The 17,101-nt window shown below is 37.6% G+C and overlaps 1 protein-coding gene across 4 annotated transcripts in view; it reads right to left on the reverse strand.

Moving 5' to 3' along the window:
- The window catches only part of LOC136264351 (uncharacterized), a 46,629-nt gene that overhangs the window by 13,264 nt on the left and 16,264 nt on the right, over positions 1-17,101 (reverse strand). For 3 of the 4 annotated variants that reach the window (XM_066059071.1, XM_066059067.1, XM_066059070.1), the window contains exons 2-5: positions 14,324-14,418; positions 14,198-14,271; positions 1,872-2,188; positions 484-765 (exon numbers count right to left, since the gene is read on the reverse strand). In XM_066059071.1, the coding sequence (XP_065915143.1) occupies positions 484-765; positions 1,872-2,188; positions 14,198-14,271; positions 14,324-14,418 (768 nt within the window). The remainder of the gene's footprint in view (positions 1-483; positions 766-1,871; positions 2,189-14,197; positions 14,272-14,323; positions 14,419-17,101) is intronic. The other variant, XM_066059068.1, reaches the window with a different exon arrangement.

Consider the following 17,101-nt stretch of genomic DNA (forward strand, 5'->3'; position numbering starts at 1 on the left):
GTGCTGTAGGTAAAGCTATATTGAGGGGCAATACCACTAGTTAGCACTGTTCCTTGTATCCTCCACCTCCTCATACAATCCATCCTCCTCTTACGGACTTTGTTCTTGAGGAATCTGTGAATTACGTGGGCGGCTGATAAATATATACAGCCTGCTATACCCTCATACTTTTTGCAGACAAACAAGCCTAAACAGTTATAAAACGGTTACAATAAATAAATGTTTTACCACTGACCATTGTGTTCACCACTTTCGACAATGTTTATTACCATCTTTACTATTTGATAGTGGGTTTCGGTTAATCAGCTAATTATTTCCACTTCATAACCGATACTGATATTTGAAAAATTAGCTAATATCTCAGATCACTATTTGTTGAGAGTATATGCTACTAGAGCACAGGATTGTGATACATGACCAACTACTCTTACGTGCACTAGAAATTCTACTGCACGACTTACACATATACTCAAAACTTCATACCATTTTCATTCTGTTCATACAACACTTTCGAGCGGCCCTGTCACAATCTCCTCCCTCCTCAATCAAAACTTTGACAATCTCTTTTCTATTAGGTCGTCCAATACTACCAAACATCCTCCTCTTACGGTGCTCTTCATCGCTGTACTGTCCAGCTTGGAACTTTGTCCGTTCTATGTAGTTGTGCCACTCTCTTAAGAGGAAGCTACTTGGACTACGATAACCATGTTGTAACTGAGTGGCCAACTGTATCTCTTCTAGCTGAAATCCTTGTCTTAGCCCTTCCTAATGCCAGAAAATAGTATATCACACCAATGAAATTTATAGTTAAAAAATTAATGATGACAAAGCATTAAAAATAGCACTGTGTATCCCAGTGAGAGAAAATTTAAGGAAGTCAGGCATGTGCCTACAGCTGACATGTGGAGTATAGATGATTTAAGGGCTATAGCTAAACAAGGCTGTTAAGTGCCTGTATAGTAAAATCCAAATAATGGCTCAGTTCTGTCTATAACAAAATTGATCTAAACTTCACTGTTACAGTAGCAAGTTTTAAAACTTTAACACAACTGCCACAAAACTTTGTACAAATAGTCTGTTTGGAGTACAGCATATTGGCAAAAACTTGGGCAATAAGTATAAACAACAGCACCTTAAAATTTTATTAACTGAAAGTGTGCTACAGTGGAACCTGTGTTACGGTCACCTGGATTAAGCGGTCACCTTTGCATAACGGCCATGGACACGAGGTCCCAAATACTTTCCCATACAAATGTATGCATTGTTGTCTGCATTAAGCGGTCACCTGTCTAATGCGTATAATGGCCAACCAAGAATTCGCCTATGAATCACTGTATACATAACTTTCTCCTTCTTATAGCGGTCGCTACCTTTTATGGTGGCTTGTTAAGCCAACTGTCTGGCACCACGGCACCGTTTCAATTAATGCACAATTATCACACTTCCTGCCTTTCAATGAATACTGTATAATATATCAGGCTTCATTGCTTAAACGTATTCAATAGCTATAATCAATATTCATAACAAGCTCACCTTGTCCTTTCTGTACTAAAATATTACTGCATTACGGTTGGCATGAGCCTCTTAATAATAATCACTCATTTATAATGGCCATAGCCACTAAAATGCTGCTGACCACCTTATACAGGTTTTCTCTATAACAGCCACCTGTATATGAAGGCCAGATATATCTGGTCCCAAGGTGACCATTATAGACAGGTTCCACTGTATAATCATTGGTATGAATTTAATAGGAGCTCATTTGAGATACTGTATAACCTTCAATCACTGTTTGCTCTAGACATTTAATTGCCCTTTCCACTGGAGCCTTTCATATTCTAGAGCTACACTAACAACACTGTACTACTTACCTTTATATCTTGTATTAAATTCTTTCCTTGTATTCCCAACTCTTTGTGATGTTGTGCATCCTCATTGCAAACTCCTACAGTTTCACCCCAATCCCAATCTAGTTGTTGTCGTAACTCTCTTTCCTTTAAGCATGCCTTCTTAGCTTTTCTCTTTTCTTCTTCCTTAACATGTTCGTTATCTTCTGGAGTATACCCCTTTGGAGGTGGAAGATACTTCTTCTCCAGTGGGAATTTCTGAACACGAGGGACAGGATCCTCATGCATTGTTGATGGAACAATTTCTCTTTCAAGTAAAACTGGTGGGGATATCACTCCTGCTATTATTGGAAAACTCTTATAGGAGCTGTAGTTTAACTACACATTCCATTATTAGAGCAACATAGTGCAAAAATAGCCATTTCATGCACCTTTTGATACAATTATAAAAGTTTCCACACATATTACACCCTTTTGATATTTATGATGATTATACTGGCATAATAATGAGCATGATAGGTACCTGAATGCATTGGGCATAACAGACAGAATACTTGTGCAACATAAATTCTTGATTGTCATATACATATCACAGAAAAAGATCACTATACTCTAATAGAACAGAAAGAAACTCTAATAGAATAATCAGGTAGCTGCCTGTTCTATTAGAGTATATCAATCTTTCTTGTGACATGCATTTTGCAAGCAAGGATTTACAGTCTGTGCTTCAGCCACTTACTGTTTTCCCATAAGTGCAAAAAACATGGCAACTAAGGTATAAATATTGAGAATAAATAGGCAATTTTTGAGCAGTGCAACATAGCAAAATAGGTAAAATAATGAGCATAATAGGTGGATCCCATCACTGAGGCAATATTTTATGCTGATAAAACATGGGGTGTTGATTTAAGAAACAACTTGACTTTAGTTTGAAGTGAATAGATCATTCCATTCAGTGTTACAGCCATCTTAATTAGTGACAAAATTCTTGCCATTGGGGTTTAAGTTGCAAATGAGCATGCAGGTAACCTTATACAATTTCATGGCTGGTCATAACCTTGAAACAAAATCACCTATTGACAAAACTAAGTTGCTACTTTAAGCAAGACCATTAATTTGAAACCATGTTTTGTCTAAATAAAATAATGCCTCAGAGAGAAAAAGGCTAAGAGGACAAAATTTCAATGCAAAAATGCCTCTAAAGGCTACCAACGGTCAAATATGTGATGGCACTATTGTAGTAGCTAAGATTAACTGTTGATAGGCACATAAAGTATATCACAATTAACACATACAGTATAAATCAGCTAAGTCAGCACATGCTCATTATTGTTGTACTCTGTATTGTTTTTTAAGGTTGTCTTGAGTGTGGTGTCATGTGGACCTGAGTAATTTACCGCTGGCGGCCTGATACTACCACAATTGGCATAGTCCTGAGTGACACCTACTGTGGATCGAGAACAGCTGACACTTCAGTAGTTACTCTTAACCCCAAATGCAAACGTCATGGTACCGTGACATTCGAATTACTTGCTCAGTATTTGAAACAGTACTTTTAATTAATTAGTAGTAGGACTAAAACAAATACCCAGATATAACAGTAGCTTCTTAAGACTTTGGTACTTGGATAGTAAAATTGGTACTCAAGACACACATATATTTTGCCATAAGAATGATACCATGACTGCTGTGGAATCTGATTTATGAAATTCAATGTATTCCACTTGCCAGAAACATTTACATGGGTATACTTCAACAAAGTGTGTGTTGTGTTGGTCAATGTGTATTGTTGCGACTACTACCTGTAGTGTAAAACATATCACATAGGTGTTCAGTCCTAATTACCAATAGTTTGTTTAAATATAGACTATAACTTCTAGTCAACCTGTACTAGGATTTATATATGTGGTAAGACTGAGCCTGGGATATGAATATGCATCACACTACAAACTATTACAGCAGCAGAGAGGTACGTACCTGGTCTCACTGGTATAGACGGGAAGTTTAATCACATGACTGAATGGTTGGTGGTTACTACTTAAATGATGTATGTGCACGCATTCCGAAAATTTAATTTACTTACGGAATTACAGAGTCCTGAAATCCGTGCAGCATACAATTTTGGAATGGTGTCTATAATTACTTATTTATGAGGTCATGAAGTACACCTTAGCTATGTTTGGGACCTACTTGAAATGGTCACTATAATGAGGTGGTCTTATTGATAGGATCATTAAGGTCATCTTAGCTGAGTTTGAAACCAACATTACTCGACTATATTGAAGGGAGCCACTTGGTGTTTTCGCTGTATTCACATACTTGTCATGTCCACATAAAGGGGCAAGTCATGCAATGCTCATATGCACGTCTGTGTATGCATAAAAAGAAAAGTGAAGTGTGTATTAAAGAAATTTTGCACACCCTACATTATAATGGAATATATATCACTTTAGCATGGATGTTCAAAGACGCCACTTGGTGTTTAACTCACACATTTCCCGGGAAATATCATGGGAAAGCGATTTGCCAATGACTTTGATACCCAGCCAGTTCAAAGAAACGATGCGCTTTGACTCATCATATTGAGCGACATAGAGCTTTGTATTGTGGCACTCATTTTTATAGTGGTTACTAAGCTGAGTATATTTGATAAGATAGACTAGTTGGTGTTACTAAAGGATAATGAAGGCACAAAATAATTGTTTGGGCAATCGTGGATGCATATTTCTACCTACCGCTTATCAGCCTTTGAATATAACACGGAACAGCAAAGCTACTACTACTAGGTTAGTAACTTACAGTCCTAAGTACTTAACTTAATATAATAACTTACTGTCCCAATAGCAAAGTTAGTTGGCTTAACTTAGTACAAAAATGAGCTCCATCCAACAATCGCAAGTTTTCTAACATTGTGTGTTGAAGCATAGTAATGTATTAATGACGTTTTAACATATGGATAACATTCTAATGGCTATTAGCCCACACTATTAAAACCACAATTGATCTTCAGATGCTACTGTATAAAACAAACGTGATGAGTTCTCAGTAGTTCTTTCACCTATTAGATGAGTGTGCCCCAAGTGATATATATCACTTACACCACGGCTGCTTGGTATTTGCTGATATTAAACATCCGCAGCCCTCGGGCTTTGGGTGTATATATCAGCAAATCCCTCACAGCCATGGTATAACTATTAAAAGACAAATCACTGCATCAACTAAGAACGACCATGCACCACCACCCATAAAATCAAAAAAGAGCTATTGGTCTGTTAATCCTTACCATATTGCGTAAAATAAGGTCAAAGGTCTGTCATGCCCACAGGATAAACCTCTTGAAGGAATGAGCTGACAATTGCTATGCAGATGGAGTAACCATCGTAGGAGTGCCTTTTTGTGGGTTTGTAAAGACCATGGAGATATGACACAAAACCCAACCTGTGTCACAATTACGCGATCCACTTTTATAAATTTAAAAAACTATTAGTTTACATGCCTACCAGGCAAACCGCTTAAAGCAATGAGCTAAAAATCGGCATGTAGCTGGAATAATCATCATAGAAAGTCCTTGCAGTAGTACAAAAGAATCGGATTACAGACCACTTATAAGCTATGATTCAAAAGCGAACTACATGTAGCAAAAACGAGATCTAGATACTCTAATAGAACAGCCACCATACAGCTACAGATAAATCGCTCTAGCGATTCAGACCATTACAAGTCACCCTGTAGGGAGATCAGCTTGAAACAGGTCACCCTGTAGAGAGATCAACTACAAACAGATATCCCTGTAGAGAGTTCAGCTAAAAACAAGCCACCCTGTAGAGAGAATCCTGTAGAGAGTTCAGTTGCAAGCAAATCACCCTGTAGAGAGTTCAGCTACATTTCAAGTCACCTAGTAGAGAGATCAGCAGCAAACAAGTTATCCTGTAGGAAATAATTTGCATGTAATAAATACATACAGTGTATATGTACTAGTTGTAACATGGGCATGAGTGATTTGCCTGAAATATACGCACGAGCATGAGGGCGCAGCCCGAGTGCGAGTGCGTATATTTCAGGCAAATCACAAGTGCCCATGTTACTGATGACTTTGCAAAAGCATTGAATAATAAACTCCAAGTAGATGTTGGTATACTAGACCTGTCCAAAGCATTTGATAAAGTTCCACATAAAAGACTGCTAAGCAAAATTGAATTCTATGGCATTAGAGGCAAGATTTTACAATGGCTAGAGTCTCTCTTGAGCAATCGCCACCAACAAGTTGTTGTAGATGGTTCTTTTTCTAATCATTGTAAAGTCACATCGGGAGTACCACAAGGCTCAGTTTTGGGTCCTACCTTGTTCTTACTGTACATAAATGATATAACTGAGGTTATCAGTAGCCAAATGAAACTCTTTGCAGATGATTGCTTAATATACAAAGTTATTCACAGTTCAACAGACCATCAAACACTCCAACAAGACTTGACAATACTGTCAAAGTGGGCAGATAAATGGCAAATGGCTTTTAACATGAGCAAATGTAAGATAATGCAAATTTCTAATCACCATAACAAAGGTTTATTTTCGTATGTAATGAATAGCACCTCACTGGCAGTTACAGAACAACATTTGTATTTTGGAGTAAAGTTACATCACAGACTTTCATGGAAACCACATATAGATTACATCTGCAATAAGGCAAACAGAGCTGTTGGTTTTTTGCGACAAAATCTTCAGCATTGTCCTAGCCATCTACGTGAGCTAGCATATAAACAATTTGTCTTGCCTATTTTAGAGTATTGTTCCCCAATATGGGATCCATATCACCAAACCAACATAAATCAAGTATAGAGATGGTCTAACATAGAGCTGCTCGTTTTGTCACAGGTCAACCATGGAGACGAAATAATAGAGACAGCATCACTAACATCCTTGAAAACTTGCAATGGCCTACACTACAAGAACGTCGCAAATCAGCTAGACTAGTTTTACTATATAAAGTACTACATGATTTATTAATTATACCAAACTGTTACCTCCCATTTAAATCTACTGTATTACGGACCCGACACTCACACAACTTTAAACTAGTACCTTACCAACCAAGAATTTCATATCAAAAAATATGGCTCAGAAACGAAACTAAAATATTTCCGCATACTAAACGTACAATTACGGCGATTTTCCGTTTTTTTTATTGTAGGGAGACAGAGGCGTTCAAGTAGCCGATTGATTTATCAGCAGTTGGTGGATGTAGAAGTTAAAAGAATTTGTAGTAATAAAGGACTAATTCTTCTGCTTCGCCAGAAATGCTGTAGCCTAGGCTGTCACTATACCGCTAGAGGATATTGGAAACGGACGATGAAACTGAGTTATCCTGTGAAAGTTCGATACATTCAGTGATGGTAACAGTGAGAATGGAGCGGGAAGATTGTAAAATTACTAAAGGATACTTCTAGTAGTAACGGTGATGAATGGTCGCCATCTTTGGATATATCCCAGCTGCTGAATCATCAGTCGTCAAGGATCAAGGCAGCAGTACTGTCGAGAGTACTGTACTAGTGCCAAGGTTGATAAAATTTTGTTACTCTTGAAGTTCAGAGGCGGTGCAAAGCAGCGAATTTATAGTTTGCCTTCACTGACAATATTTGTCTTCACTGACAATGTTAGGAGAACAGTGGTATGTATTTCAGAGGATTGAACATGGTGGAGAACAGTGGTATGTATTGTAGAGGATTGAACATGGAGGAGAACAGTGGTATGTATTTCAGAGGATTGAACATGGCTTGCAACTCTTATTATATTGAACCAGGCACTGTTAAGAAACCAACTGCTGACTACCAGATTCTCAGTCTAAGGCTCAGTCAAGGTGAACTGTTTTGGTGCCATCCAACCACTGGTATTTAAGTTTATTCAGACTGATGGCACTTCGTCACAGTGGAATAGTGCATGTCTTGCATTTGTGTTGCAGCTACGCAAATAATCAATGAAATAAATGTACGCACAGAATGTATGTGTACGTATTCTGTAATGTTGTAATCTGTTCCTTGCACTTTGAAGAGGTGTGTGTGTGTGTGTGTGTGTGTGTGTGTGTGTGTGTGTGTGTGTGTTGTGTTCTCTTCTGGCAGTCACTCAAAAGAGTCTTGGGCAGTATGACAGTGTGTGTATTGTTTTGGTTTCTATTATTTTTGTTATTTGTGTTGAAAGTGTTGTGTATCTGGTGATTGTTCTCCTTTTCCTTCAGTGTTTTAAATTAGTTGCATACTAGCACGCAGAACAATATCACTTTGCCTTACGTCTATGTTTCTATTTGGTGTGCTGTTTCCCTTCCATCACAGTTTGTTGGTGACATTGTCAGTAACTAAAAGACCTTGCATATCACTCTGAGCAAATGTGTGTGTAAGTGTGGTAACTGATTTTTATATCTCAAGTGTGTTATTTTATTGGTTGTACCATTTTATGCCAGCTGTGTAATGTCATTAGTGAATATACCACAAACCACAAGTTTGTACATGAATTCAGTCAAGATTAAGTTGTAGGAATTCCAACTTATTAAACGTGGTTACTTACCCAGTGAACGAACTTCATTTGTAGCGCTTGTTGTAACTATTGAACTGACTGTTGAGACTAGCAAAGAAAGGTAAATCACCATTAGTTACGCATTCTTATCGAAATGCAATTTTGATCGAAATGCAATTTTGGCGGTGTATTAGCCTGCTTTTCCCAGCCGGTTTATAGTGTCAGGACAATGAAACATTACTGTAGAACGTATTACTGGCCGATATTTATGTTATTTGTCCCTCAGTAGTGCTACATACAAACCTTTTCCCCTCCGGGTGAATCCCACAATACATTGCGTATTGGGCGCTTCTGCTGAAACCCGCACTTCATTGCCAAAAGGCGGATATTGGAAAGCCAGTCAGGCTACAGCATTGTCGATAAAATGGTTTGCTATATGATTTACTTTTAGTTTCTGGGCGATATAAGGCAATTTACTTTTTTAAGATGGGGATGTATTTTAACAAAATGTAATTATTTTTTATGGCCTTCCCAATAGGAGCAATACATTTTCCGTGATTTTAAATTTTTTTGTGGGCGTGGTCTTTGAATGACGTTGTATTAAGAATATATTCAGACTTTTTGACATGGATGTATGTAAATATTCCTTCCTCCCAAGAACTGTACCAGAATGGAATAGATTAGATGATGAGATTATTGAGACTGACTGTGTTGAAGAATTTAAGCAAAAATTAACTCCTTCTATATATAGTTAAGTAACTTATCGTAATTGTATATATTTTTATAGTTTATTACTGTAATTGTACATATGTATATAATTAAGTAACTTGTCGTAATTGTACATACTTATATAGTTAAGTAACTAATTGAAATTGTACACATGTAATTGCACATCAGCATTATACCCCTGGAGGGTCCTACTGATTAACAATAAATATTATACAACCAAGTACTAAGAATAATACGAAACGCGGTTAAAATTATGTCATAAATATTAAATAAATAAATAATTAATAATTAATGTTTGAGAAAACTACGAGGCCTAGAGACATAAACTAACCGGGGATCGATTCGCCTGTGAACGAAGGCACAAACGTATAATCGTTGCGCCCATTCGTGCTGATGACTTGACCATACGTGTAACTCTATATAATGCCCAGTACCACACCCTTGCTTAATTACAGATTGCGCGAAGGAGAAGATTAGATTAGTGAATGACTGTGAAGTGACTGCAGCAGAGCGAGAGGCCACTTTACACGTAAACAAGAAGATTACAAGTACGTTTTTATGTTTGTAAAGTCTCAAGTCTCCATGCCAGCTGCCAGTCACATAAAATATTTAATTAATACAAGAAAACATTAAAACACATGCCACGTTCTTTACAATATAAAATACAAGTAAACAATCTTGTCTTGTGCAGCTGGCTTGGCGAACTTCTTTTGTGTTGGTGTCAGGCAATTCAATACATGCTTAATCTTTTTTGCCTTCACCTGGCTTAGCTACTAGGTTCTGGCTGGCTTGGCTGTCTTCCTTTATCTGGTTCATCTGGCTTGCATACTCCTACAGTATTGTGTAGCTATCTCCTGCAAGTTGTGTATGCATAATTATAGTGTGTCACCCATCACTGTGCCATTGCTACACCACTGATGAACCTTATTTAGCTCTAGTTGATGTTGATACTTTTGTATATTGGATATGTTGCCTATAATGTATTGCTGCATACAATACTGCAGTAATGTATAGTTCTCTCCTGTATGTTTTGTATACATAATTACATATACTGTGTACACATCACTGTGCCATTACCACACCAATGATATACTGGCACTTAGCTACTGGTGGCCTTTAGTTACGATGCCACTATTGTGTTGTATCTGTCCCTACTGTGACATATTGAGTTGATTTGGGGATTGTGCCTTCACCACCTAATAGCCTCACCAGGGGGCTGTCACGTTGGTGTGTGTACTTGGTTGTATGTGACTCGGTCCTAGATAAATAATAATAATAATACAACTAATATATTCCACTTGGGTGACTCACCTGCAAGTGTACATGGAAACTGAAGGAATGCTTTGCGAGTGTATTATATGGGACCGTGGGAATTTCGATTGTGGATAACGTCATAAGAGCAACAACAAGGGGCTGCTGAGAGGCCAAACGTGTGTATCGTCACGAGCATGCAGATCGTTTCAATTGTGGGTGCGCAATTAAACATTGAACAGCTCATAATGAAGCTTAAGTGCACTATAAAGTACTTACTATACTATCCATGAATAAATTAAAGCAATGAATATGTTTATAGTACTATAATGGCCTAGCCAATTAAGCTCCACGCCCAGTTACTACTCGTGTGACATCGCCAGGTGTCAAAACAGCAATATAAAGACAATTCAAGTGCACTAAAGTACTTACTTTTACTAGCCATGAATAAACTAAAGTAGTGAGTAATATTAACACTAATGGCCAAATCAATTAAGCGCTACGCCCAGTGTCTGGACATCCCCACGTGACTATTGAATGCAACATGATCAATATAAACTAACCTGTGACCTTCTTCATTCAGTAAAACAACGAACTATCTTCTTCCCCAAGTCCATGATCTATGCTTTGGCTCACTGTACAAAACTAAAACTCACTATCGATCCTGTGAAGTGTTGCTATATTAAAGCAGAGGAGATCACACAGTTTCATCAAAGAAATCGAATGATTTCTGAAAATGCTTGGAATGCATTAATGAGAACAGGAGGTAGTATATACAAGTTATATCACTCCTAGGAGGGATATTTTATAGTTATAACATGCTTATAAGGGATAATTCACGAGAGCGCGCAGCGCTCGAGTGAGTGTGCATATATTTAGTCGTATCCCGAGTAATCGTGTTATAACTGCTATATTCTACACCCCAGTAGATGTAAACGATTATAGATAGTAAGTTATAGTGAAACAGCACCTCCTGGAGATGGAAATCAATAGAAATTCTTGATGGATCAGACGTTTTACACTTTTAACGGTGCCATGCCCACGTAGTCGCGATTAGTGAGTTATCCAAGAAGGAGACAAGAGTTCATTGAAACTTGTTCCAGTTCCTGAGGTGAATAATTGTTAGTTGATTTAGACGCTTGTTATTAGAGAATTGTTTACCGTTTAGATAAGGATTTCGCGGAATGTGTGAAGTTACACCATATATGGTAAGCGTAGCCAAAAGCGTGGTATATCAGTTATATACCACAGCGCGGCGCTTTTGATCTCAACCACAGGTGTGGTATATAACTTGTATATACTACTTCTATTTCTTGTTAATGCATTCCTGAGCACTGATAGCAATGCTATTATACCACTTATACACCTTCTCTTCCCTTTGAAGTGAGGTGTGAAAGTGGTATATATATATATATGTACTAGATAAAGCACTGCCGCAAGTGCTATACGGGAAATATAGCATGAAAAGAGTGGGCGAGAGACAAATATAGCACGAGGCGAAGCCAAGTGCTATATTTCGTCTCGAGACCACTCTTTGAGTGCTATATTTCCCGTATAGCACGAGCATAAGGCAGTGCTTTATTTGGTATAGAGAACTGTCAACTTGAGGTACACACAAGACACACAAAACAATTAAAAACTCACGAAGGAGTGTTATCATCGGTAGAATAGACATTGCGCCTGTGTTTTGCCTGTGTTGCACTGTCCTGCGCCTTCATTAGTCGTTTTGTGAGTCTAGTCCGTCTTCTCAATACTTAAAGTTTTTGATTGTGGTACTTTAATAAGCATATTTCCGTGATATTCCTAGGACTCGTCAGTTTATGTGAGCAAAACGTACTAAGAACGTTCACTGCTGCTGACCACAAGCAACCATCATCGAAATATTCAAGTGTGTCTATAAATTAAATCCAATGGTTTGGCTCTTACTGGTTGGGTTGACTGGTCAGCCAGTGCAGTCAGGCTATCAGCCAACACTGGCTTGGTTGATTGGTTGTACTGACCAGAATGAGTGATTACTCACTCAAAGTAGGCTATCAGCCTACAAAATAGACCTGGCAGTTCTATAACTACCTGATACAGAACTGTGGTCTATAAAAGTGTTCTATAACTGCCCAATATAGAACACTTGGACTTTTATGGCACATATAGAACACTTTTTTTTTGCTTTGATACTCCCACGCAAAGTTATTTATATATATATATATATATATATCATCTGTATATTTACTAAATAGTTAAAGTATTAAAAATCTGCTTTAAAACTTTTTCCTCTTCTTGTGGTAAAGAAAAAAAAGATAGGTTTAAAAAGCCCCAAAGCCAGCCTATGGGTATACAAATACAAAAAGAAGTGATATCTAATCCAAAACAGCCAAGCTGTAAAAAAAAAGAGTGCGGCCCTCAAAAAGACTATGGTGAAAAAAGCTGTGAAATCCAAGGTGGCAGCCAAGAAATGGCTGCGATAGTAGGTTAATGGCAAAAATTTAATAATGACAATTCAGGTGAATTTGGTGCCGAATCCTTGGAGGAGGCAACACAAATTCACCTGAATTGTCGTTATTAAAATTTTTGCCATTAACCTACCATCACAGCCATTTCTTGGTCACCACCTTGGATTTCACAGCTTTTTTCAACAGCCTTTTTTGGGACCATACTCTTTTTTACAGCTTGGCTGTTTTGGATTAGATTTACTTAACAGTAAACAAGATGACCTCATCCCTTATTGGTCTAGCTAGCTGCACACCCCTTGGCTGACTCGAGATACTCTAATACAACAGTCACAAGTTACACTGTAGCTAGCTGTGCTACAACAAAAAACTAAACAAACTAGTATTTTTAAAAGTTTTTAAAAATTGTTAAGTTAAAAGTGAAGTAGGGATCTATGCAATAAAAAGAAGTGAAACAAGAGATGAATGAGGGTATTACAGCATAGCTCTGTGGGAAAGTCCCTACTTTGGCACATTAACTATAAATTACTTTTGTTCAATGGCAAAGTAGGGACTTTCCCACCGAACTATGCTGTAATACTATCATTCATCTCTTGTTTCGCTATTTTTTAATGCATAGATCCTACTTCATTTTTAAATTAACAATTTTAAAATAGTTTCTTTGTAGCATGCGTAATTAATATTATGAATTGTGACCAGATTTTACAAAAACAATCCAAATTACACATCAGGAAAAATCAAACTAACAACTGGACAGCTATACTATCGTACTACTAGTTTGACCCTCAGTACTACTCAAACTACTTGAGGCTAGTTTTAACAGACATCTTTTCTGGGTGGCGTGGAGAGCTCGAATGGCAGTTTCTGGCCTTGTGAAGGACTTAGCTTGGCAAGAATCAGCGGTTTACTAGTGGATGGCCTGATAATGTTGGCCAGACATATTTTCTGTTAATTTTGCTACATATCAGCCACTATGAAGCCAGCACAGCCCTGTAATCTCGTGTCTGGACTCCAATCATACGCGTGGTCTGCCTCCATTTTAAAGTCTATATCTTGCCCACCCCACCACTCCCCACCCCTTTGTGAGCACTAGTGAATACTACTTTGCTCGTCCAACTGCTCAGATTTTCTATTTTATTTGGTGGGAAACTCTACAATAGCTACAAGTGGTCTGAAAGGTAATACACTGAAGCATCTTTTGTGTAAATTTCATATGTGTGCTTGCTAGCCTTGGCAAGTTATGGTGACTTGAATTCTTTAAAACCATTTATATCTTTTCCCAAGATCCAGTCACAATTTATTTTGTAATTTTGTTTTTCTCAAAACGCATGCATGTGAGTTTTGCTGAGACAGTCACATATTATAGTACAAGCACATCAACTATGTGCATACTAAATTTTGAAATGTATACATCTGCTTCACCTTTATTCTGAGGCTTAGCAATCTTTCTTTGCTGCCTTGTGTCACCTTGTGAAGTACGTTGCTGTAATCCAGATCTATTATAAAAATTATTAAAGCAGATACATTAAATACACCACATAATCTTACTGTGGAACATTCTTATGTATATCCTCCAATTCACTAAAATTCCTCTGCAAAACTAATGGCTTAGACTCCAGTAACTTTGCTTCATTTATCATTGGCTGTAAATGAATTTCATAATTCACATGTCGTAATAGTTAAATTTATATAAAATTACGCTTTACATAAATGTAACAATTACACAAAGACAGGAAATACACAATCACCTTTTTAAAATAATAGTGACATGGAAAATCTGATTTACAAAATATAGTGTGTGTTATGCAGAATTCTAGAGGCATTCAGTATTAAAGATCAATGGAATAAGGCGTTTAAAGTAAAATGCAATAATATAGGTGCACACCATTGTTTATTACTTATGAATATATAATAATTGTGATATACTGCTCTTTTGCCATATTTTGGATTGAGATTTTGACTCATCTGTACATGCTTTCTTGTACTTTACGTTGGTGAGGTGAAGGGTAAAGTGCATACACTCATATTGAGTTGAAACCTGGGAAAACAATTCAAGCTGACAAGTGCTTTTTATTTGTCTTAAGATTACGGCATAGATAATAGACACCCCATACTGGATTGGAAACTTCTAAGCGCCACCTAATCTATCCGCGCTTCGCGCCCCTTATACTATGCACAGTACTGGGAGTATATTTTATAAGAACATGTTTTGCTTACTGGTGAGTAGTAAACCTACCGCTATGGAATATAAGGTTTGGCCTATTCATAGTGGGTGTACTGATGTGTATTAGCTAGAAGTTTGACAAGCGCGAAAGGTGATACTTGACTAAACTGGAGCGAATATACCATGAAACACATACCAGTACACGTAGCATTAGTTAGTAATAAGCATTAGCCTTAAACTAAACTTGTTCACCCCGCCATTTTCACAAACATGTTCATATACTTTTTATACGGAAAGCGCCTATACCAGTAGTAGGCCAATCGCCACCCAAGAAACAATCTACTAAACTTACTAGTTAAAGCAACCAAGCTGTATCCAGACAGTAAAACAGAATCTTTGAATGAAAAAGAGTGTTTGAAAACTTCAGGCGCGAAACGCGGATAGAACAGTAGTTTTGTATGGGCACTATACGTGTGCTTCCAATCCAGGTAGGGGTGTCTATTATCTATGATTACGGTATATTTTTTAATGCGTGGGTGAAACAAATTACAGAACCTGCTCTAAAAACCAAGCAAAGGATAAATAATTTCACCAACTGTGTTGTGGAAGTAATACAACTATTTGTACTTGTTTGTTTATACTGCAGAACAACAACTGTTCTACCTGTAGAGGTCAACTGAGTTTGTTTAGTGGACAAGTTTCTGTCGTTATTTATGCCAATCTGTCACCAATCAATTCATGAGTCAACCGCAACTAACTGACACCATGACCAACACTGAGCCACTATTCCTATGCGACTTATAGCCCACTGATAATGCCAGATACTTTTGACGGAGAGGCTAGCCGCTGGGATGGTTGGGTCAGCCATTTTGAGAGCATCACACATGTTAATAACTGGGATGAACAATCAAAGCTCCTCTGGTTGGAAGTGCAACCAGTTGGCAAGGCTCACGTATTTTTTGGGCCCACTTTGACTTAGAAAATTTTTCATGTTTTGTGAACTTCAGTGAAACTGAGTAACCAAGCAACTAAAATATCTAGGTCCTGTGGAAGCGATATTTTAGGTTACTGTTTGTGAAGACATTTAGTTAGTTTCTTTGAGTGAAACAAGCCCTTTGAAGGCTTGTGTCTCTGTTACTGGGAAGAAATACGCCAAAAACGCTTCCACAGGACCTAATAAATTTAATGTACAGTATCACCTTGTCCCAGAACTGCCCACAGAGCCTACAGCTTTTGCTGCATTTGGCAAGCTTTTGCTGCATTTGGCAACGGAAAAACATGGTAGTGACAGCTGGAGCTGAGCAATGTATGGGCTGGCTTATCTGTCTTGCTACAACAACTTGTAGTGTTCCACCTGCCTCAAATTACACTGTAGTGACATAAAAACATTAAATATGAAGGGCTTTGTGTTCACTTTAAACCTTTCACGCTGCTAGACTCAGTAGACTGGTTTTATGGCCCCTCTCAAAAAGTATCGATAGGCATTCAATAATTTGAACGATTGCCCATGACTATACTGTAATCTTAACAGAAATATCATTTTAGTTAATTGGACCTATTTATTGATAAGGTGTGAAGAGAAAACATGTATGGTTTGGCCCTGTTAAAAGAACGATAGTACACTGCACAGTTTGTGGCTTTAACAATGTAAAATATATGATGGGTAAAACATTAGACATTTGAATGAAAAAGATATTAGTAGGTCAAGTAGTATACAAATAGGCCAAACTTCAAAATCATGTCTAATTCCATCTAAATATTATTTAGGTACCAGCTCAATATGAATATATCATAGTATTATTTCCTTACACACTCCTACTTTAGGTGTGCTGTGTTTTAACTGTATTTGCCCAAGTGTGTAACAGAAGAGCCCAAAAAACTTCACACTGCGCTTACTTTGTGTTTTAAGTAACAAAATGCAAATGCTCCACTTAGAGTATGGAACGTAACACAAACGGAGTACAACCACAATACAAACACATCACTGGAAAAAGGCATATATGGTGGTATTTCATGATAGGAGGCACAGAGTGACCAAGATTTAAGGTCAATGAATTAGCTGTGCATACAAAGATAGCAGAAGGGTGAAGTTCCTCCACTCCTGTTCAACAGGGTGCATGAGGCAGCCTTCAAATGGCATGGCACAACACCCACAGCAGTGA

Source organism: Dysidea avara, chromosome 8, assembly GCF_963678975.1.
Source record: "Dysidea avara chromosome 8, odDysAvar1.4, whole genome shotgun sequence".
In the NCBI taxonomy this organism is placed as follows: domain Eukaryota; kingdom Metazoa; phylum Porifera; class Demospongiae; order Dictyoceratida; family Dysideidae; genus Dysidea; species Dysidea avara.